We start from the raw sequence: 21,318 nt of genomic DNA, 5'->3' as shown, positions 1-21,318 counted from the left end.
TCCAGTTGCAGAGGGAGGTGTTTAGTCCCAGGGTCCTTAGCTTAGTGATGAGCTTTGTGAGCACTATGCTGTTGAACACTGAGCTGTAGTCAATGAACAGCATTCTCACGTAGGTGTTCCTTTTGTCCAGGTGGGAAAGGGCATTGTGGGGTGCAATTGAGATTGCGTCATCGGTGGATCTGTTAGGGCGGTATGCGAATTGGAGTGGGTCTAAGTTTTCCGGGATGATGCAGTTGATGTGAGCCATGACCAGCCTTTCAAAGCACTTCATGGCTACGGACGTGAGTGCTACGGGGCAGTGATAAATTAGGCAGGTTACCTTCGCTTCCTTGGGCACAGGGACTATGGTAGTCTGCTTGAAACATGTAGGTGTTACAGACTCGGTCAGGGAGCGGTTGAAAATGTCAGTGCAGACACTTGCCAGTTGGTCCACATACAAGTATACATACGTGTGTGACCAGATGAATGTTACTGTGTCCCAAATGGCACCCTTTTCCCTATGGTCCCTGGTCAAAAATAGTGCACCATATTGGGAATAGGGTGCCCAGTTGGATGTTTCTAATGGGTTTTATACTGCAGCAGGTGGCACGCTTGAGTTTTTCCTATTGCTTTTGTGTGAAGGCATTTCACAGCCAGCTGGATAAACTTTGGAAATCAGTTTGTTACCATTCTATTTCTATGGTTGTTTAGAGACTATCCAAACCCTTTTAATAAATCTAGCACTGGAAACCTCATCAGTTAATATTTTATGGTACATAATTTACCAGGCAGAGAATTACATGGGAAATGGTAATTACATAGTAATACCAGTAATACCTGACCCCTAACCCCTGACCTTGACCCACAGACAGGTAGAGGAATACATTTCGACACAAATAAGATAAAAGTGTTCCCCCCTTAACTATTCTCCCTCAGATGATGTCTATGTATCCATTCCTGCCATTATTTAATATGAGTGTTGTTGTAAAAAGTCAGAACAGTGGACAACTCGTTATTGGATGAAACTAGGACTGAATCCAAGCTGATGTGGGACATTCTAACATTCTGACATTCTGACATTCCAAACTCCACTTAGAGGTGATCCTTGGACTAAATTCCACCTTGTCATCAATTAGTATGTAAAAATAATTAAATACAGTTAATGTACATTCTAGCTGGAAACAAATATCTCCAAGTAAATGTTCAGAGTGCAATTTGTTCACTTCTCCTTCCCTTTCTTCATAAATAGAAATGGCCTTATTCTATGTCACCGAGTATGACATTCTCTCAGTCTGATATCTGAGAGAGAGAAACGTATTCATAAATGTGCCTCATTGACAAAAATGGTGTAACTTGGGAGTTCTGAAACCCTAGCCGGGTGCTGGCTGGGGCCCTTTGGAATGTGCTGGCTCTAACTGAATAGAGATCCTCTAGCTGGCCAGCCCCCTAAAGAGCTGGCTCCAAGAGGTCTTGACAGCGGCTGCATCTTTCTGAACCAGCTATAGGTGTGCCAGAGCTGAACATATATCTGTCTCCTATATGCAGTGCCAGAAGGTGGATCTTGTTTGAACTTTATGTGAACCTGTGTTCACATGATGTATGGCATTGTTCACTATATACAGTTACTTCTCAGTACTCCAGGGAGTAATGCCAGGTGGGAATCCCGGAGTAGCTAGTGCTGAATCAGTCCTATATACTCTAATATTCTAAATAAACATTCTTTAGTTCTTTGAAGGACTTCCTCAGTTGTGACACTCAATGTTCGATTAATAACAAAAGTCGGTGCTAATCCAAATGTGAATTTATTTCAATTTTCAAAAAGTGCAAAAGCATGGTGGTAAAACTTTGCACACCGGCTGAATGCGAACATAAGACATATTTAAAAAACATAACAGTCAACACGCTTTGGGGGTGTGGGGTTACAGTCAAAACAGTCTGTGCGACATTCATAAATAAAATGAATATAAAAAAGATGCAGTATGTGACAGGCAGCGGGCCAGGACAAAACCTCAACAGCAGATTTGTGGTTCTCTGATAACCATCTAATGATAGATGACTTATGCGTTCACCAAGGTGACGAACTCTGTGGAAACAAGGAGGAAACAACAACAGTTATTGCAGTGGCAGTCTTGATGAGATCTTTTAAAAAATGCACCTCATAAAATCCTCATTTTGGCATCTAAAAGTAGTTATGTGTAACTAAAAGTAGTTACACGTTACTAAAAGTAGTTGTTATTTTTAGGGGTACTTTTATATCCAATTGGTAGTTACAGTCTTGTCCCATTACTGCAACTTCCATAATGACTCAGGAGAGAGGAAGGTAGAGAGCCATGCATCCCCGAAACACGACCCTGCCAAGTCACAATGCTCGCTTTAACCCGGAAGCCCTCTGCAATGTGTCTGAGGAAACACTGTACAGCTGGCTACCGAAGTCAGTGTGCATGCGCCTGGCCTGCCACAAGGAGTCGCTAGAGTGCGATGGGACAAGGTCATCCCGACCGGCCCAACCCTCTCCTAACCCAGACAACGCTGGGTCAATTGCGCCACCTCATGCGTCTCCCAGTCACAGCCAGCTGTGACACAGCCTGGGATTGAACCCTTAGACCCCTGTGCCACTAGGGAGGCCTAGTTACTTGTTACAGTTACTTGGCCAACTGAATAGGGTAAAGTACATAGTTGCTAGTTTGATAGTTTAATTGAAATGTGTAAAAGCGATTTGTTTACCATCTACTCCGATCATGCCATCACCATCAACATCTCCTGCTGCAAGGAAGGCCTTGGTCTCTTTATCTGTCAGAGCTCTGGCACCAGCAGAGAAGGTCTGGAGGAACAGCCTGGAGAAAGAGGAGGAGGGTGGATGAGAGGGAGGGAGAGAGGGAGGGAGAGAGGGAGGGAGAGAGGGAGAGAAGGAGGGAGGAAGGGAGAGCCAGAGGGAGGGAGGGGGAGGAAGGGAGGGAGAGCAGGAGGGAGGAGATAGGGAGGAAGAGAGGGAGGAGAGAGGGAGGAAGCATTTTTTGAAAATTGTGTGCTATTTTCCCATGTGAATTCATGACTTTTGAATTCATTCGTTGAATAAAAATGCATTCGACCCTCGAATTGACCCATGGATCTATTTTAGTTGGAAAGATTTACATTTCTGGCCTCAGAATAGTCAGAAGGGAATAGCCCAAATATGTAGGTTACTGGTGTATATTTCAGTTGAAGGGTGTGTTTATGTTACCCCTATGCAATCAAATGAATATGAGACTTGGTGGGTAGAGAGCAAGGAATAGTCAAGATATGCACTGGTATTAATTTCAGTTTCAAGGGTAGTGTTGCATTGTACTGGACAGTAAGGTAGCCTTTGGCAACTGAATCAACATGAGACTTACTTGAGCTCATCCTCCTCAATGAAGCCACTCTTGTCCTGGTCAACGAAGTAGAAGGCTTTCTTCAAATCCTCAGCAGACTTGCCGGCCAGGCCAACCTTGGCGAAGAACTCCTTGTGGTTGAAGGACTCAGCAGCTGTGAGGGATAAACACAGTGGTCATTTCAACATCACAACCTGCTCATGGATGATTAAACCTGGTCAATATGGCCCCTTCCACTTTCACTGACATTGATCGTCATAAATCAATTAAGTGTAGCACACCTGCACAATGCTTGAGGGCAGCAGCGATATCCTCATCCTTAAGCATTCCCTTGAAAGCCATTTTTAGATTCTGAGAAATGGAGAGAGAGAAAGTGAGAGAAGAGAGAAGAGAGCGAGAGAAACATTTTCAAAGTCCTGAACATAAATATTTAACAGTAAATACATAGACTATCTTTTGACTGATAACCACAACTATTGTCAAGAAAACTGTCTTAGGCTTATAGATATATGTAGATAGACCTTTTCTCAAATGTTCTTTAATTAATTAACTAATTATTTAGTTCATTCATGGATTTAAATGGATAAGAAATAGCATTGGTTCTGTTTTATCTGTATCCTACAAGTTTACATTCCAAACTTAGCTCCTCTGTGCTCAAAGGCAGAGTGCCCCAATGCAAGACACTACAGTAGGCCAGCACCCATACAGTAGTATGCTGTGACCCATGACCTTTAGCTCTGCTAGACCTGTTTCTATTCTGTCTCTCAACCATTCACACACAAAGATTCACATAGGACTTTCACTGTCATGAAAGTCCAGCCATGGAAATTTAGATGGAGAACAAGCATTGGTTTAGAAAGAAAGATTGAGTAAGACATGTCTGCCAGTGACAGTAAGTCTTTTTCAGAGTGGTCCTCGAACTGACATTCCTCGTGAGCCAAAACCATGGCATAAGTCCTCCATCTCCATCTCTCAGGTAAACGCTTGAAGTCCCATATTTTTTAATTTTTTTAAACTCCAACTCCAAACACATTCCAGATAGAAACGTTTCCCTCTTCATTTTTATTGAATGTATTCCGTGGAGGTTGTAAATAAAAATCTTTGCATGTTGTTGATGTTGAAAACCATTGGTGGTCAGTAAATTAGAACATCAGTCCGATTGAGGGAACTCACCTTTGGAAGATTAGTGGATTAGTGGCGAGGAGGTTGCTGTATCTCAGTGTAGGGCCGGATGAAGCAATTCTCCTTTAGCTCTCACATTATATACTCTCGCCCTTCAAGGTGTAACGCACACCATATGCTTAGGGTTAGTTTTGGAAAAATGTGTCTAGTAGTCAAATTGTGCTATTTTTATCCTTTCAACTAAGGATATGCATGCAGTCCTTGGTGAAACGCAAGGCGTGCATTTTTGGGCGCAAGCTCATCTACTCATTCAGCTGCATGTTGGAGGTAAAATGACTGCAATGCATATTGTTTTTGTAATATGACCCCTTATCTGCAACCTCAGTGAGTTTCTGAACGTATAGAACAAGTCTCACATCATAAACCAGTTATGAACCATTTAGTATATGTCAAATCAGATCATTTAGTTTTATATGATTTATATACAAATGTAACTGTTTTAAGCTAGTGTACATTATAGTATTAACCATTATGGACACTAATGTCTCTGTTTGCTGCAAATTGCTATATTCATGTGACGTAGGCCTCGATTTTATACTTGATCATTATTTTGCATATATTCATCATTCTTATGCTAGACGATATTGTGCTTGTCATACTTGTAAACAATATAAATCACCTCCATACCAGCACAGTCTCATTTAAAAATGTTAAAAGTTGCTGTTGTTGTTGATAGAAACATATACATAATCTTCTTGACAGTTGAAAGGTTCCAAAGTTATCAGTTTATAGCAAGAAACTTAATCCCTCGTCTGCCCTTCATATAATCATGAGGAGGAAATGACTTGGTTTGGATGATCTACTGCAGTTGGATACACATGAGAGGAATATAGACATTTGTTGACTTGACTCCTTACCCTGGGCTACATGCTCATGTTCATGCAAGGCCCAGCCTGTCAATGACATGGCTAGTATACATCACATAGTGTCATATGAAGACAGGTGCTATATTATTTATGGTCAAACCCAGATACAGTATATGTATATACTTTCCATCAGAGAAAGACAGCTGCAGGCGAGGCAAGGGTTAAGCCAAAGACTGTTTATTTGTGTTGGTGTCAGGTTTTGGCCAAGACTGTTCGGGTTTTGGTCACTAGATGTCCCCATTGCACCTTTTTTGTACCTTTTGTTTTTCTTGCTCTAATTATTGTTTGCACCTGTAGGTCATTCCCTTGTTAGTATTTAAACCCTGTGTGTTCCTCAGTTCCTTGCTCAGTGTTTGTAAGTTAGCACCCAGCCCCTGCCCAAGCCTTGTTTTATATAGATATGTCTCTTGTTGGATTTTCCAGAGGTTCTCTGGTTTAGTTCTTGTGTATTATTTGAGTAGTCTTTTGAGGTTTGTTTTTCCCTGCTGTTTTTTACCACTTTGTGGAGTTTCTTTTGTATTTTGGAGGATTTCCACTTTGTGCCTCTTGGCTTTATTTTTGGACATTGTGGATTTAGTTTCTTTGCCTGAAGATTTTGTTCTTTAATTAAACCACCATCTCTAGTACTGCTGTGTCTGCCTCATCTTCTGGGTTCTGACGATTATTAGTGACTGTTTCTCGCACCGGGTCCTGACAGAAACACTGAGCCATTATAATGAACCCAGAGGCAGCCAGTACCCAGGATCTTTTTTCCATGCTGTCCCACCACGAGGGGACTGTCCAACGCCACGAAGCTGCTCTGGTTCAGCAAGAGGCCTTAATGGCTAGACATTCTCAACTTCTGTCAGAGATGCTGACTTCCATAAAGCAGATTTCGGATCGACTTTCCCCGGCAACCGCTTCTGCTCCAGTTCATCCGATTCAAGTGCCCCTGGCAGTTAATCCCCTGGCTGAACCTCGTCTGCCGCCTCCCCAACGGTTCTCAGGGGATCCGAGTGTTTGTAAGGGGTTTTTCACCCAATGTTCTCTCTCCTTTGAGCTGCAACCATCGTCGTTTCCCACCGACCGGTCCAAGATAGCATATATCATCACCCTGCTGTCGGAAAAAGCCCTAGTCTGGGCTACTGCTGTGTGGGATGCCCAAAGTCCCTGCTGTGCCAGCTACTATACCTTTGCTGAAGAATTCAAGCGAGTGTTTCAAGGTCCTACCAACGGCCCTGACTCAGCCAAACAGCTCCTGACTCTCCGCCAAGGTTGGCGCAGCGTGACGGACTATGCCATCCAGTTCCGCACTGTGGCAGCAGCAAGTGGCTGGAACGACGAGGCGCTCACAGTGTGTTTTTTGAAGGGTCTTTCTGACACCATCCAAGATGAACTGGCCACTCGGGAACCACCGGACAACCTCGAGTCCCTTATCAAGTTGGCTTCACGCATAGACCAGCGTCTGAGAGAGAGAGAACAAAACCATAGACCGCTCACCCTAGCTCCTATCGGTTCCAGCTCCGAGTCTCCACCTTTATCCTCGCTGGCTCCACCAGAACCCATGCAGGTTGGACGCATCTCCCAGGCTGAGAGAGACCGCCGGATGAGGGAGCGATGCTGTCTATATTGCGGCAAACCGGGCCATTTCCGCTCCACGTGTCCCGGGCTCCAGGGAAACGCACTCTCCCGTGCAGGCCTGGGAGGACTGTAACGGGAAACATAACCTCCTCCCATCCATCCAACTCCCGCCTGCTCATTCCAGTTACCCTTTCCTGGGACGACCACGAGTTTTCTCTTCAAGCCTTGGCAGACTCTGGAGCCGCAGGTAACTTCATGGATGGGGTCTGGGCGAAGGAGAATGGCGTTCCTTCTGAACCTCTAAGTGACCCCATAAGGGTTACTACGTTGGATAGAAGCCCTTTGGGATCTGGACTTGTCACTCGTGCCACTACCCCCTTGCGACTTTCAGTTTCCCAACACCAGGAAGTGATGAACTTTCATCTGATCTCCTGTTCCGAGTTCCCTCTCGTCCTTGGTTATCCCTGGCTTCACAGCCATAACCCTCACATCGACTGGTCTGTGGGCACTATCAAGCAGTGGGGTCCTACGTGCCAAGCCACTTGTATCTTCCCGAGTTCCCAGAGTTCCCCTTCCGAGTCTCTAGAATCCATCGACCTGTCCCGAGTTCCCGAGTGTTACCATGACCTCAAACTGGTATTTAGCAAACAGAGGGCCACCAAACTACCACCCCATAGACCTTACGATTGCACCATCGACCTGTTGCCGGGGACCTGCCCTCCCAGGGGTCGGATCTTTTCCCTTTCTCCTCCCGAACGAGCTGCTATGGATACCTACATCAAGGACGCTCTGGCAGCAGGCCTCATGCGTCCATCTACCTCGCCGGCGGGAGCAGGGTTTTTCTTTGTGGCCAAGAAAGACGGTGGATTACGACCTTGCATCGACTACCGGGGACTCAATGCCATAACCGTCCGTAACCGCTACCCCTTATGGCCACAGCCTTTGAGCTGCTCCAGGAAGCAGTTGTCTTCACTAAGCTTGACCTGCGGAACGCATACCATCTTGTGCGGATCAAACCCGGGGACGAGTGGAAGACCGCTTTCAACACGCCTACTGGTCACTACGAATACTCGGTGATGCCCTTCGGCCTGACCAACGCTCCGGCTGTGTTCCAAGCGCTCATAAACGATGTGCTTAGGGATATGCTTAACATCTTTGTGTTTGTTTACTTGGATGACATCCTCATCTTTTCGAGCTCCCTTCAAGAACACACTAAGCATGTCAGACAAGTGCTCAAACGCCTCCTAGACAGCCATTTGTACGTTAAGCCGGAAAAGTGTGAATTCCATTCCTCTCGAGTACAATTCCTGGGATTTATAGTGGAACCCGGACGAGTCCAGATGGACCCCAAGAAGGTAGAGGCGGTAGCGGATTGGCCCACCCCCAAGTCCGTTAAGGAAGTTCAGCGTTTCCTGGGCTTCACCAACTTTTACCGCAAGTTCATCAAGAACTTCAGCTCGGTGGCAGCCCCTCTCTCAGCTGTAACCAAGGGTGGCAACACAAGGTTTCTGTGGGGAAGAGAAGCTGAGACGGCCTTCCAAGGACTCAAGCAGCGCATCCTCTCTGCTCCCATCCTGACACTACCAACGGCGGATGAACCTTTTGTGGTGGAGGTAGACGCATCAGAGGTTGGGGTTGGAGCTGTCCTGTCTCAGAGGGGTGAAGACAAGAAGCTTCATCCTTGCGCCTTCTTCTCTCACCGGCTTACCCCGGCCGAGAGGAATTACGATGTGGGGGATCGTGAACTCCTAGCGGTTAAGATGGCATTGAAGGAATGGAGACACTGGCTCGAGGGGGCTTCTCAACCGTTTCAAGTGCTTACGGACCACAAAAAATCTGGAGTATATCCAGCAGGCGAAGCGGTTGAACTCCAGACAAGCTCGATGGTCTCTTTTCTTCAGCCGATTTCAGTTTATCCTCACCTATAGACCCGGGTCGAAGAATCTCAAACCGGACGCCTTGTCACGAATCTACTCTCCTGCCATTCGAGAAGATACTGACATGACTGTCCTTCCGGCCGCTAAGATCGTGGCTCCGATCTCGTGGCAAGTGGAGGATACCGTGAAACAAGCTCAAGCCATCGAACCGGGCCCTGGAGGAGGTCCTGCTAATCGGTTGTTTGTTCCCAAGGCAGCAAGGTCCCAAGTCCTTCTGTGGGGGCACTCCTCTCGCCTCACCTGTCACCCGGGCGTAGGTCGCACCTTGGAGTTCATCCAGCGTAAGTTCTGGTGGCCCACCATAAAAGAAGACGTTGCCACTTTCGTCAAGGCCTGTTCCGTGTGCTGCCAGGGCAAATCTTCTCACCTCCGCCCTCAAGGACTCCTTCACCCTCTATCTATTCCCCACCGACCCTGGTCCCATATCTCGTTGGACTTTATTACTGGCCTTCCTCCGTCCCATGGTAATACTACGATCCTAGTCGTCATCGACAGGTTTTCTAAGGCGGCCAGGTTTGTTCCCTTGACCAAATTACCTTCTGCCAAGGAAACAGCTGAGTTGGTGATTAACCATGTGTTCCGAGTCTTTGGGATTCCGCAAGATATGGTTTCCGACAGAGGTCCCCAGTTCGCCTCAAGGTTTTGGAAGGCCTTCTGCCAACTCATAGGGGCCACGGCCAGTTTATCTTCAGGGTACCATCCGGAGTCCAATGGCCAAACGGAGAGGATGAATCAGGAGCTGGAAACCACCCTCAGATGCATGGTTTCCAACAACCCGTCCACATGGTCATCCTTCATTGTTTGGGCCGAGTACGCGCACAACACCTTGTGCTCCTCCTCCACTGGTATATCCCCGCATGAGTGTCAGTTTGGCTATGCGCCTCTATTGTTCCCGGACCAGGAGGCAGAAGTCAGAGTGCCTTCAGCCTCGAGGTTCATCAGACGCTGTCGGCTTACGTGGAAGAAGGCACGTCTTAATCTTCTGCGTTCCTCTCAGCAGTACCAACGACAAGCCAACAGACGTCGCCGTCCCGGTCCTACCCTGTACCCCGGCCAGAGAGTATGGCTCTCAACTAAGAACTTACCACTACGGGTGGAGTCTCGCAAGCTGTCCCAGAGGTTCATCGGTCCCTTTAAGATTGCCAGGAGAGTCAATCCCGTTACTTTTCGCCTGCACTTACCCAGATCCCTTAAGATCAATCCAACATTTCACATTTCTTTATTAAAACCTGTTGTTTTTTCTCCCCTTATCCCGGCAGGCAGACCTCCCCCTCCGCCCCGTGTCATCGGTGGCCAGTCGGCTTATACCGTCCACCGGATACTGGATTCCCGCCGGGTGCAGCGGTCCTGGCAGTATCTGGTGGACTGGGAAGGCTACGGTCCCGAGGAGCGCTCCTGGGTTCCTGCCAAGGACATACTGGACCCTGACCTCATTCGTCAGTTCAGGACCCTCCACCCTGAGAAGGCTGGTAGGAACGTCAGGAGCCGTTCCTAGGAGGGGGATTCTGTCAGGTTTTGGCCAAGACTGTTCGGGTTTTGGTCACTAGATGTCCCCATTGCACCTTTTTTGTACCTTTTGTTTTTCTTGCTCTAATTATTGTTTGCACCTGTAGGTCATTCCCTTGTTAGTATTTAAACCCTGTGTGTTCCTCAGTTCCTTGCTCAGTGTTTGTAAGTTAGCACCCAGCCCCTGCCCAAGCCTTGTTTTATATAGATATTTCTCTTGTTGGGTTTTCCAGAGGTTCTCTGGTTTAGTTCTTGTGTATTATTTGAGTAGTCTTTTGAGGTCTGTTTTTCCCTGCTGTTTTTTACCACTTTGTGGAGTTTCTTTTGTATTTTGGAGGATTTCCACTTTGTGCCTCTTGGCTTTATTTTTGGACATTGTGGATTTAGTTTCTTTGCCTGAAGATTTTGTTCTTTAATTAAACCACCATCTCTAGTACTGCTGTGTCTGCCTCATCTTCTGGGTTCTGACGATTATTAGTGACTGTTTCTCGCACCGGGTCCTGACAGTTGGTTTACAATATCATATTTTCCTTCGTCAAAACTACCTCAGATTATACTACTAGTACTGATAAACAGAGACTGGACCAACCCAAGAAGGCACTGAGCAGATTCACACAGACCATGTACAGCTGGTCTTCAAATTGTTAAAATACATATCTTCCTCCTCTTCATCTCTTTATGAAGACATAACAAGGTTGGAGAACTCTGATAGAGAGACACAAACAAACCAAAAATGAAATGTGCTCATTAACCTTCAATATGCAGAATGTAGAGATTGAATTACTTTCCAACCACATTCAAAACTAGGTTTCTGATCCAGTGATCCTTAAACTGACACAATCATAAATGGTAACTCTGGCCCCGGCCCTCGTTGCCTACTAGCTCTACCATCCCAGCCTATCTTTCCATCCCCGTCCTGGTCCCCAGCCAGGAGGAAGGCACTGGTCTCAGCCGCTGTCAGGGGACGAGCCCCCTTGGAGAAGTTCTGGAGGAAAAGCCTAATACACACACACACACACACACACACACACACACACACACACACACACACACAAGTACTTGTATTAGGCAACAATTGTTGAGAAACTAAAGAGAAATAATTATTGGTGTGATATCTGCTTAGTATCAGCTGCTGTTTTGATCATGGGTTCAAGTATGTTATATTAAGACTCAACTGTAGCGCGTCCGGTTCGATGTAGCCACTCTTGTCCTGGTCCAGGATCATGAAGATCTTCTCAATCTCAGGGGGAGACTTCTTGGACAATCCTACCATCGCAAAAAAATTATTTGGGCTGAAGGAGTCGTTTGCTAATAGCAGAATGGACAATGCAAAATGACAAGTGACCAAACAAACCGCTGACGTTTGAAGTTAGTAGCTCAAATCTCACTGAGTTTCCTTTTCATTGGACTTCTTGAGTCTTAATATAAACACATTTGTGAAGCCACAATCATATACACAAAGATATACTGCTGTCATGAGACCCTATGGACAACCTAACGAGACCCTATGGGCAACCTAACATCCCTAAGATTAAGATTCAAATAATTTTATTGGTCAATTGCAAACAAGGTCCAACTGAAATTTAAATTCTGCTTTTAACCCGACCCCTCCTAAAGATGCACATAAATATAGAGGTTTAGAGAGGTGCGGGGGGCTGCCAAACTAACATTCCCAATACCAATTAAGCTACAGTAGAGGTCAGAATATTCCCTATGCCAATTAAGCTACAGTAGAGGTCAGAACATTCCCCATACCCATGAAGCTACAGTAGAGGTCAGAATATACCCCATACCTATTAAGCTACAGTAGAGGTCAGAACATTCCCCATACCCATGAAGCTACAGTAGAGGTCAGAATATTCCCCATGCCAATTAAGCTACAGTAGAGGTCAGAACATTCCCCATACCCATGAAGCTACAGTAGAGGTCAGAATATACCCCATACTTATTAAGCTACAGTAGAGGTCAGAACATTCCCCATACCCATGAAGCTACAGTAGGGGTCAGAATATTCCACATACCAATTAAGCTAGAGTAGAAGTCAGAACATTCCCAACTCACTTGAAGCTACAGTAGAGGTCAGAACATTCCCCATGTTCATTAAGCTACAGTACAGGTCAGAACATTCCCAAAACCGATGAAGCTACGGTAGAGGTCAGAACATTCCCCATACAAATTAAGCTACAGTAGAGGTCAGAACATTCCCCATACAAATTAAGCTACAGTAGAGGTCAGAACATTCCCCGTACCCATTAAGCTACAGTAGAGGTCAGAACATTCCCCGTACCCATTAAGCTACAGTAGAGGTCAGAACATTTCCCATTCAAATTAAGCTACAGTAGAGGTCAGAACATTCTCTATACACATTGAGCTACAGTAGAGGTCAGAACATTCCCCATATCATTTAAGCAACAGTAGAGGTCAGAACATTCCCCATACAAATTAAGCTACAGTAGAGGTCAGAACATTCCCCATACAAATTAAGCTACAGTAGAGGTCAGAACATTCCCCGTACCCATTAAGCTACAGTAGAGGTCAGAACATTCCCCGTACCCATTAAGCTACAGTAGAGTTCAGAACATTCCCCATATCATTTAAGCAACAGTAGAGGTCAGAACATTCCCCATACAAATTAAGCTACAGTAGAGGTCAGAACATTCCCCGTACCCATTAAGCTACAGTAGAGTTCAGAACATTCCCCATATCATTTAAGCAACAGTAGAGGTCAGAACATTCCCCATACAAATTAAGCTACAGTAGAGGTCAGAACATTCCCCATACAAATTAAGCTACAGTAGAGGTCAGAACATTCCCCGTACCCATTAAGCTACAGTAGAGTTCAGAACATTCCCCATATCATTTAAGCAACAGTAGAGGTCAGAACATTCCCCATACAAATTAAGCTACAGTAGAGGTCAGAACATTCCCCATACAAATTAAGCTACAGTAGAGGTCAGAACATTCCCCGTACCCATTAAGCTACAGTAGAGGTCAGAACATTCCCCGTACCCATTAAGCTACAGTAGAGGTCAGAACATTCTCCATACCAATTAAGCTACGGTAGAGATCAGAACATTTCCGTACACATTAAGCTACAGAAGAGGTCAGAACATACCCCATACAAATTAATCTACGGTAGAGGTCAGAAGATTACCCATACACATTAAGCTACAGTAGAGGTCAGAACGTTCCCAATTCCCATTAAGCTACGGTAGAGGTCAGAAGATTACCCATACACATTAAGCTACAGTAGAGGTCAGAACATTCCCCATGACAATTAAGCTACAGTAGATGTCAGAACATTCCCCTTACCCATTAAGCTACAGAAGAGGTCAGAACATTACCTATACCAATTAAGTTACAATTGAGGTCAGTGCAAACGCACAATGTAGTACATTCATACCCCTGCAAGCGTTGATAGTTGAAGTAATATCTGACACAGCGAGGAAGTCTGTGAGAGTCATACTGAATCTGTAGTGAGATCCTGATGAGACGTAGCAGCTAGTGGTTGTATCCAAACTGATGGTGAGGTAGAAAGCTACTGATAAGAGGGACCTTATTATACCGTGGTGTCAGAAACCACCAGCGTTTCCCTGCCAAACACAGCTGCCTTCTGGGCCCACTTGATGTTCAACTGACGTGGATGTCACAGCGTCACTATGACAAAGCTTTTGTTTGGCACTTTAGAGACAAACTGAAAGTATCCCTTCTGGTGAACAGAAAGCCTTTCTTACTAGCTTTCCCCCCATATACAGTGCATTCGGAAAGTATTCAGACCAGTGGAGGTTCCTCAGAGGAGGAAGGGGAGGACCATCCTCCTCAGTGAATTTTATAAAAATAAAAATAGTAAATCATTTAAAAGTTATCCTTTTTAGATAAAACTATCTTAAATATAATCACGTCAACAAATAATTGATTAAAACATACTATTTTGCCATAAAGGTCTATAGTAGCCTCAACAGCACTCTGTAGGGTAACACCATGATGTATCCGGAGGACAGCTAGCTTCCGTCCTCTTATGGGTACATTGACTTAAATACAAAACCTAGGAGGCTCAGGGTTCTAACCCCTTTCCATAGACTTACACAGTAATTATGACAACTTCCGGAAGACGTCCTCCAACCTATCAGAGATCTTGCAGCACGAACTGACATGTTGTTCACCCAATCAAACGATCAGAGAATGAATCTAGTAGTGAAAGCATAAGATACAGCTAGCTAGCACTGCAGTGCATAAAATGTGGTGAGTAGTTGACTCAAAGAGAGAGAGATACAATAGTTGAACAGTTTTGAACAAATTAATTTCTTCCAAAATGAAGGAGAAGCAAGAAATATATAAAGTGAGAGATTGACATTATTTTTCACTTGCAGTTTCACTTACTTTGTTAGCAAATGCAGCTAGCTAGTTTAGCCTTCTCAAACACCCTGCTCAAACAGAGGGATGCTATGTTAGCTAGCTGGCTATGACTATCCAACACAACACTGGAACTCTTCCAAGTTAAGGTAAGCTTTTGGTTTTACTAATTTATTGCCACAGGGGGCCGCCGGTGTAACTGCTTACTGACGGTACACTGTAACGTTACCGCATGATTGTAGTGGGTTTACTAACGCGTTAGTTATTTTAGCTATGTTGACTATGATGTTACTTTAGCTAATATGGTGACAACAATGTGGGCTGTGTGCAGCAGTTATGATATGGTATGGCTTGGAAAGGTTTTTTTGCCTGGTCACACAGCTGAAGTGTTGTGCATTGACGTCCACAAGTGATGAAGGGAAAAGATGAGAGGAGGTGAGCACATAGATGTGAGAAGGAATACAGGGTGGCTGTTATGAAAGTGAACTGTGTTTACTCGTGATCAGAGCTGTATTCATTCCGCCGATTATGTTGAAAATCGTTTCTCAAAACATGGATAAACATACCTACATTTATCCAATGGAAACTCTCGCTTGCAACTGTATCACTGTCTGTCCATGTGTCACTGTCTGCCACCTCCATTTTTTCTCTCGACCTGTATGCACCTATGTTGTAAACTTCCATTCATAGGCTAGGTTGTAGCAACCTCATAATGCGTATAGGGAAAATTTTGTATCGTGTAATAGCCTAAACCTAACGCTATTACATTGAACTGGGTGAATGGAATATGAATGACAGTCATCCAATATGCTGTAATATGCTGTAATAGAGATAAGGCCATGCTCATGGAAAAAATGTATTGGCCTCCCTCATTTTAAACGGCACTGACCGCCACTGGGATATATATACCTGAATTTGTCTAATAGAATGATTACACTCTAGATCAGCTAGATGCAGGAAAGAGTGTGCAAGGCAGTAATGAATGTGTCACTGTCTGTGCACCTAAGTTGTAAACTTTCATTCGTAGGCTACGTTGTAACAACCTCATGATGGGTATAGGGAAAATTAAACCTATCGATGTTACATTTAACTGGGTGAATGGAATATGAATGACAGTCATCCAAATTGCTGTAATAGAAATAAGGCCATGCTCACTACAATAAATCGTCCTCCCTCATCCTAAACGACACATTTTGTTACGTTACAGCCTTATTCTAAAATGACATAAATTGTCCCCCCCCCATCCATATACACACCATACCCCATAATGAAAAGCTCATTTATAAAAAAAAAAAAAAACTGAAATATCTCATTTGTGTGTTTAGGGTTGTTGTCCTGTTGGAAGGTGAACCTTCGCCCCAGTCTGAGGTCCTGAGCGCTCTGGAGCAGGTTTTCATTAAAGATCTCTCTGTACTTTGCTCCGTTAATCTTTCCCTCGATCCTGACTAGTCTCCCAGTCCCTGCTGCTGGAAAACATCCCCACAGCATGATGCTGCCACCACCGTGCTTCACCGTAGGGATGGTGCCAGGTTTCCTCCAGACGTGACGCTTGGCATTCAGGCCAAAGAGTTCAACCTTGGTTTCATCAAACCAGAGAATCTTGTTTCTCATTGTCTGTGTGTCCTTTAGGTGCCCTCCAAGTGGGTTGTCATGTGCCTTTTACCTAGGAGCGGCTTCCGTCTGGCCACTCTACCATAAAGGCCTGATTGGCGGAGTGCTGCAGAGATGGTTGTCCTTCTGAAAGGTTCTCCCAGTCCCTGCTGCTGGAAAACATCCCCACAGCATGATGCTGCCACCACCGTGCTTCACCGTAGGGATGGTGCCAGGTTTCCTCCAGACGTGACGCTTGGCATTCAGGCCAAAGAGTTCAACCTTGGTTTCATCAAACCAGAGAATCTTGTTTCTCATTGTCTGTGTGTCCTTTAGGTGCCCTCCAAGTGGGTTGTCATGTGCCTTTTACCTAGGAGCGGCTTCCGTCTGGCCACTCTACCATAAAGGCCTGATTGGCGGAGTGCTGCAGAGATGGTTGTCCTTCTGAAAGGTTCTCCCATCTCCACAGAGGAACTCTGGAGCTGTCAGAGGGACCATCGGGTTCTTGGTCACCTCCCTGACCAAGGCCCTTCTCCCCCGATTGCTCAGTTTGGCCAGGCGGCCAGCTCTAGAAAGAGTCTTGGTGGTTCCAAACTTCTTCCATTTAAGAATGATGGAGTTCTTAGGAACCTTCAATACTGCAGAAATGTTTTGGTACCCTTCCCCAGATCTGTGCCTCAACACAGTCCTGTCTCGGAGCTCTATGGACAATTCCTTCAACCTCATGGCTTGGATTTTGCTCTGACATGCACTGTCTTTCTGTTGGACCTTAAATAGACAGGTGTGTGCCTTTCCAAATCATGTCCAATCAAACAGGTGGACTCCAATCAAGTTGGGATGCACCTGAGCTCAATTTCGAGTCTCATAGTGAAGGGTCCGAATACTTATGTAAATAAGGTATTTCAGTTTTTTATTCTTAATAAATTAACAAAAAAAATTAAAACCTGCTTTGCTTTGTCATTATGTGGTATTGTGTGTAGATTGATGAGAAACAAAAATAATTTAATCCATTTTAGAACAAGGCTGTAACGTAACAAAATGTGGAAAAGGGGAAGGGTTATGAATACTTTCCGAATGCACTGTAATATAAACATTTCAGATTGAACCTGAATATGGGATTTGTTTAAAACAGCCAGTGACAGCGATAAATCATCTGATGGCTTGTAAACAGTTTCTATTTACAAGCCATCAGACTGTTGAAGACTTGAACTGAACTGACTCTCCGCACCTTAGCACACACGCTCTCACGCACACACACACACACACGCACGCACGCACACACACACATTCATGCTACACACACATCACAATTGGTTCTACCAGACTCTTATTTACTATTAATGCACAATTTAAACACTTGCCCACCCAATTCCCCCTTCCCAGGTAAAAGTGTAAATATTGTGCTTTCCTGTATTATACTGATGCTAAAAATGTTATTCTATTCTATTGAGCCATTTACTTTATGTTTGTATTCTTATCTTTTATTATTTCTTATTATTGTTGCATTGTCCAGAAGAAACCTGCCTGTAAGCATTTAGTTGAGCCGTGTATACCATGTGTATCCTGTACATACAATGAATACAATTTGAAACTTGAAAAAATGTTTGTCTTCATATTCATGTGATTGAGTGTTTTTCCTTCAGGATACGAAGGGGAAAGGCGTAAGGACAATTTCGGTAAAGGCTTTAGGACATGCTGGGGAAAGGGATTAGGACATGAAAGGGAAAGGCTTTAGGACATGCTGGGGAAACGGATTAGGACATGAAAGGGAAAGGCTTTAGGACATGCTGGGGAAAGGGATTAGGACATGAAAGGGAAAGGCTTTAGGACATGCTGGGGAAAGGGATTAGGACATGAAAGGGAAAGGCTTTAGGACATGCTGGGGAAACGGATTAGGACATGTTTGGGAAAGGCTTTAGGACATGCTGGGGAAAGGGATTAGGACATGAAAGGGAAAGGCTTTAGGACATGCTGGGGAAAGGGATTAGGACATGAAAGGGAAAGGCTTTAGGACATGCTGGGGAAAGGGATTAGGACATGAAAGGGAAAGGCTTTAGGACATGCTGGGGAAAGGGATTAGGACATGAAAGGGAAAGGCTTTAGGACATGCTGGGGAAAGGGATTAGGACATGAAAGGGAAAGGCTTTAGGACATGTTTGGGAAAGGCTTTAGGACATGCTGGTGAAAGGCTTTAGGACAGTGGTCACCAACCTATTCATGCCTAAGATCACTAAGTCCAAATGTAAACCAGAACCTACCACTTGCAGAAAAATTATGAAAAAACAAGGCCACAATGTAGTTCCACTTTGACATTCTTTATTTTGTTACCTGTCAGTCACAAGCAAAGTATTCATGTAATTATACAAATAGAATAATCAGAAGTAAGTGCAGCTATCATTCAACATTTAATAACAGTCATATTTCATTTTTCAATATTTCCACAGGCCTACTACTCATTCACCATTCATATATAACCTCAATAATCAGTCAATTACAGGCCTAAGCCAATCATGTACACTACTGTTTCACTTTCCCTTTTTAAACATCAGATTTCAAGACACTTCAAAATGACAATACTCAAGTAAGTACAACTAGCATTCAGAACAGTCACATCATTCAATTGTTCCAAAAATATTTTAGCACAAATCACAGCCCTACTACCATTCATTACCTCAATGATCAGTCAATTACAGCCCTACTACCATTCATTACCTCAATGATCAGTCAATTACAGGCCTACTACTATTCATTACCTCAATGATCAGTCAATTACAGGCCTACTACCATTCATTACCTCAATGATCAGTCAATTACAGGCCTACTACCATTCATTACTTCAATGATCAGTCAATTACAGCCCTACTACCATTCATTACCTCAATGATCAGTCAATTACAGCCCTACTACCATTCATTACCTCAATGATCAGTCAATTACAGGCCTACTACCATTCATTACCTCAATGATCAGTCAATTACAGGCCTACTACCATTCATTACGTCAATGATCAGTCAATTACAGGCCTACTACCATTCATTACCTCAATGATCAGTCAATTACAGGCCTACTACCATTCATTACCTCAATGATCAGTCAATTACAGGCCTAAGCCAATCATGTACAGTACTGTTTCACTTTCCCTTTTTGAACAGCATACAACACAGATCATATCCTTTTGTAAACAATATGGCCTACAACAGACATCAAACTGGCAATACTCACTCACTCAGATGGCTGTGGATGAGATCCCCTCCCCACACACACATTCAATGTGATGGCTGTGATTGCACACTATCAGCAAGTGCTCTGTAGTCTGGCTCATAGTTTGACACAGCAAGTCTGACACTGTCAGTGAGATGTCTATTAGTTAGACAAGACCTGTTCTTTGACTTTATTATTTTCATCCGTGAAAAGGCCATCTCACAGAGATATGTTGATACAAAGTAGGCCTTCACCTTAAGTGCGCAGGATGAAAGGAGGGAAAACTTTCAGTGTTCACAAGACCCCAAAGGTCACTGTCTCTTGATCTTGCTTTCAACTCAATGTCATTTTGCAATTCAATTATCTCCATGTCAACTCCGATTGGTAAAGCAAATATTTACTGGAATTTGGCGGACACCTCCTCAATCTCAATGGGGAGGAAAGGGCTTGAGATAAATGCAACAACCTCCCCTATGTCATTTAACTCCTGAAAACGCCTGTAGAATTTGTATGCCAGTTTCTCCAGGTGGGCAGAGAATTCTTGCGGGAGAAAAGCATCTTTGTTTCCAATGTTTTGGAACATTTTCTCCAGGTTTGGGAAGTGCACCAGCCTTCCATTCCTCAGCTGAGAGGCCCACACACCCACCTTGACCTTAAAGGCATTGACAGCGCTGATCAAATCAAATCAAATCAAATGTATTTATATAGCCCTTCTTACATCAGCTGATATCTTAAAGTGCTGTACAGAAACCCAGCCTAAAACCCCAAACAGCAAGCAATGCAGGTGTAGAAGCACGGAGGGATCATGTGTGCCACGTCTTTTCCCTGAAGCTCATAGTTGAGCTGGTTCAGTTTTGCTGTTATGTCCGTGAGGAAACCTCAGTCTAGCAGCCGTGCATCATCAGACAGTTCCTCATGCTCCTCATTTCGTGACTCCAGAAATTATTTGATCTCGGGCAGCAAGTCAACAAATCAACCACTCAACCACCTTACGCAAGCGTGGAGAATCAAGTCACCTTATGCGGCATCAAGCTCATCTAATACAGATTTAAACAAGCGGTGCTGAAGTCATTTTGCATGAATCGAATTAACAATCATAACGACAACTGTCAGGACATGAGACAAGTCCACTACTTTACTAGCTAGTGCTTGCTGATGGATCACACAGTGATAGTTCAAAAACTCTGGGAAATCGGGATCCCGACGGCACAGTGCAACGAAGCCCGAATGCACCCCACGCATTGCCGGTATCCCGTCTGTAGTGATTGCTACCAGCTTATGAATGGGAATGCTGTTATCATGCACATAATGTTTAAACTCGTTGTAAATGTCCTCACCTCTTGTCCTCCCTTTTAATGGTAAAAGGGTGAGAAAAGACTCCTTAGTAGTTGAATCCTTAAAAGCCATGAGAACAACCCCCATCAGCTGTGCAGTGTCTGTCATATCCTGGGAATCATCAAATTGCAGCGAAAAGCACTCACAAAGTGATAAATCCTTGAGCACTTGTTGGTTCACGTCCTCCGATAACGACTCTACCCTTCTTGTAACAGTGGCTGGGCCAAGTGGCACACTTCTGATAGCATGTTTAATGTCCTCTTTGTTTTTGAAATCTTTGGATAACGTCTCTGCGGCAAAGGCCATTGCCTCCTTGTATAACTCTCCATCGATGAACGATTTATTATGTTTAGCCAAGAGATGGCTGACACGGAAGGATGCCTCTGTTGCAGAATTACTGTTAGCTGTCGGTTTGGTAAAAAGCGACTGCTGTGCTTTCAATACAGACTTGAGCTCGTC

General features: G+C 44.4%; 2 protein-coding genes across 2 annotated transcripts; both read right to left on the bottom strand.

The window, feature by feature from the left end:
• Positions 1 to 1,765: 1,765 nt before the first annotated feature.
• LOC120045743 (parvalbumin-2-like) lies at positions 1,766 to 4,562 on the bottom strand. Its single transcript, XM_038990681.1, has 5 exons — positions 4,503 to 4,562; positions 3,611 to 3,680; positions 3,351 to 3,483; positions 2,704 to 2,813; positions 1,766 to 2,062 (listed from the first exon to the last, which is right to left on the bottom strand). The coding sequence occupies exons 2-5, from the start codon at positions 3,669 to 3,671 to the stop codon at positions 2,037 to 2,039; spliced, it is 330 nt and encodes a 109-aa protein (XP_038846609.1). The 5' UTR covers positions 3,672 to 3,680; positions 4,503 to 4,562; the 3' UTR covers positions 1,766 to 2,036.
• A 6,494-nt stretch (positions 4,563 to 11,056) lies between these two features.
• LOC120045742 (parvalbumin, thymic-like) lies at positions 11,057 to 13,844 on the bottom strand. Its single transcript, XM_038990680.1, has 4 exons — positions 13,784 to 13,844; positions 11,556 to 11,688; positions 11,269 to 11,378; positions 11,057 to 11,085 (listed from the first exon to the last, which is right to left on the bottom strand). Exons 1-4 carry the CDS (start codon positions 13,842 to 13,844, stop codon positions 11,057 to 11,059), a joined length of 333 nt encoding a protein of 110 aa, XP_038846608.1.
• Between the last annotated feature and the right edge of the window lie 7,474 nt (positions 13,845 to 21,318).

This window comes from Salvelinus namaycush, chromosome 4 (assembly GCF_016432855.1).
Source record: "Salvelinus namaycush isolate Seneca chromosome 4, SaNama_1.0, whole genome shotgun sequence".
Classification (NCBI taxonomy): Eukaryota; Metazoa; Chordata; class Actinopteri; order Salmoniformes; family Salmonidae; genus Salvelinus; species Salvelinus namaycush.
Note: the sequence above shows the minus strand (reverse complement) of the source record. Positions and strands in the feature narration are given on the sequence as shown.

Coding starts and splice junctions, on each gene's coding strand:
- LOC120045743 (XM_038990681.1), bottom strand. CDS start 3,671: ATGGCTTTCAAGGGAATGCTTAAGGATGAGGATATCGCTGCTGCCCTC. Junction 2,814..3,350: donor ATTGAGGAGGATGAGCTCAA/GTAAGTCTCATG, acceptor CTCTTTCTCCAG/GCTGTTCCTCCAGACCTTCT. Junction 2,063..2,703: donor TGGCATGATCGGAGTAGATG/GTAAACAAATCG, acceptor TTGTTTCCACAG/AGTTCGTCACCTTGGTGAAC.
- LOC120045742 (XM_038990680.1), bottom strand. CDS start 13,844: ATGACTCTCACAGACTTCCTCGCTGTGTCAGATATTACTTCAACTATC. Junction 11,689..13,783: donor AACTATCAACGCTTGCAGGG/GTATGAATGTAC, acceptor TTCTGCTATTAG/CAAACGACTCCTTCAGCCCA. Junction 11,086..11,268: donor TGGAAAGATAGGCTGGGATG/GTAGAGCTAGTA, acceptor TCTCTCTATCAG/AGTTCTCCAACCTTGTTATG.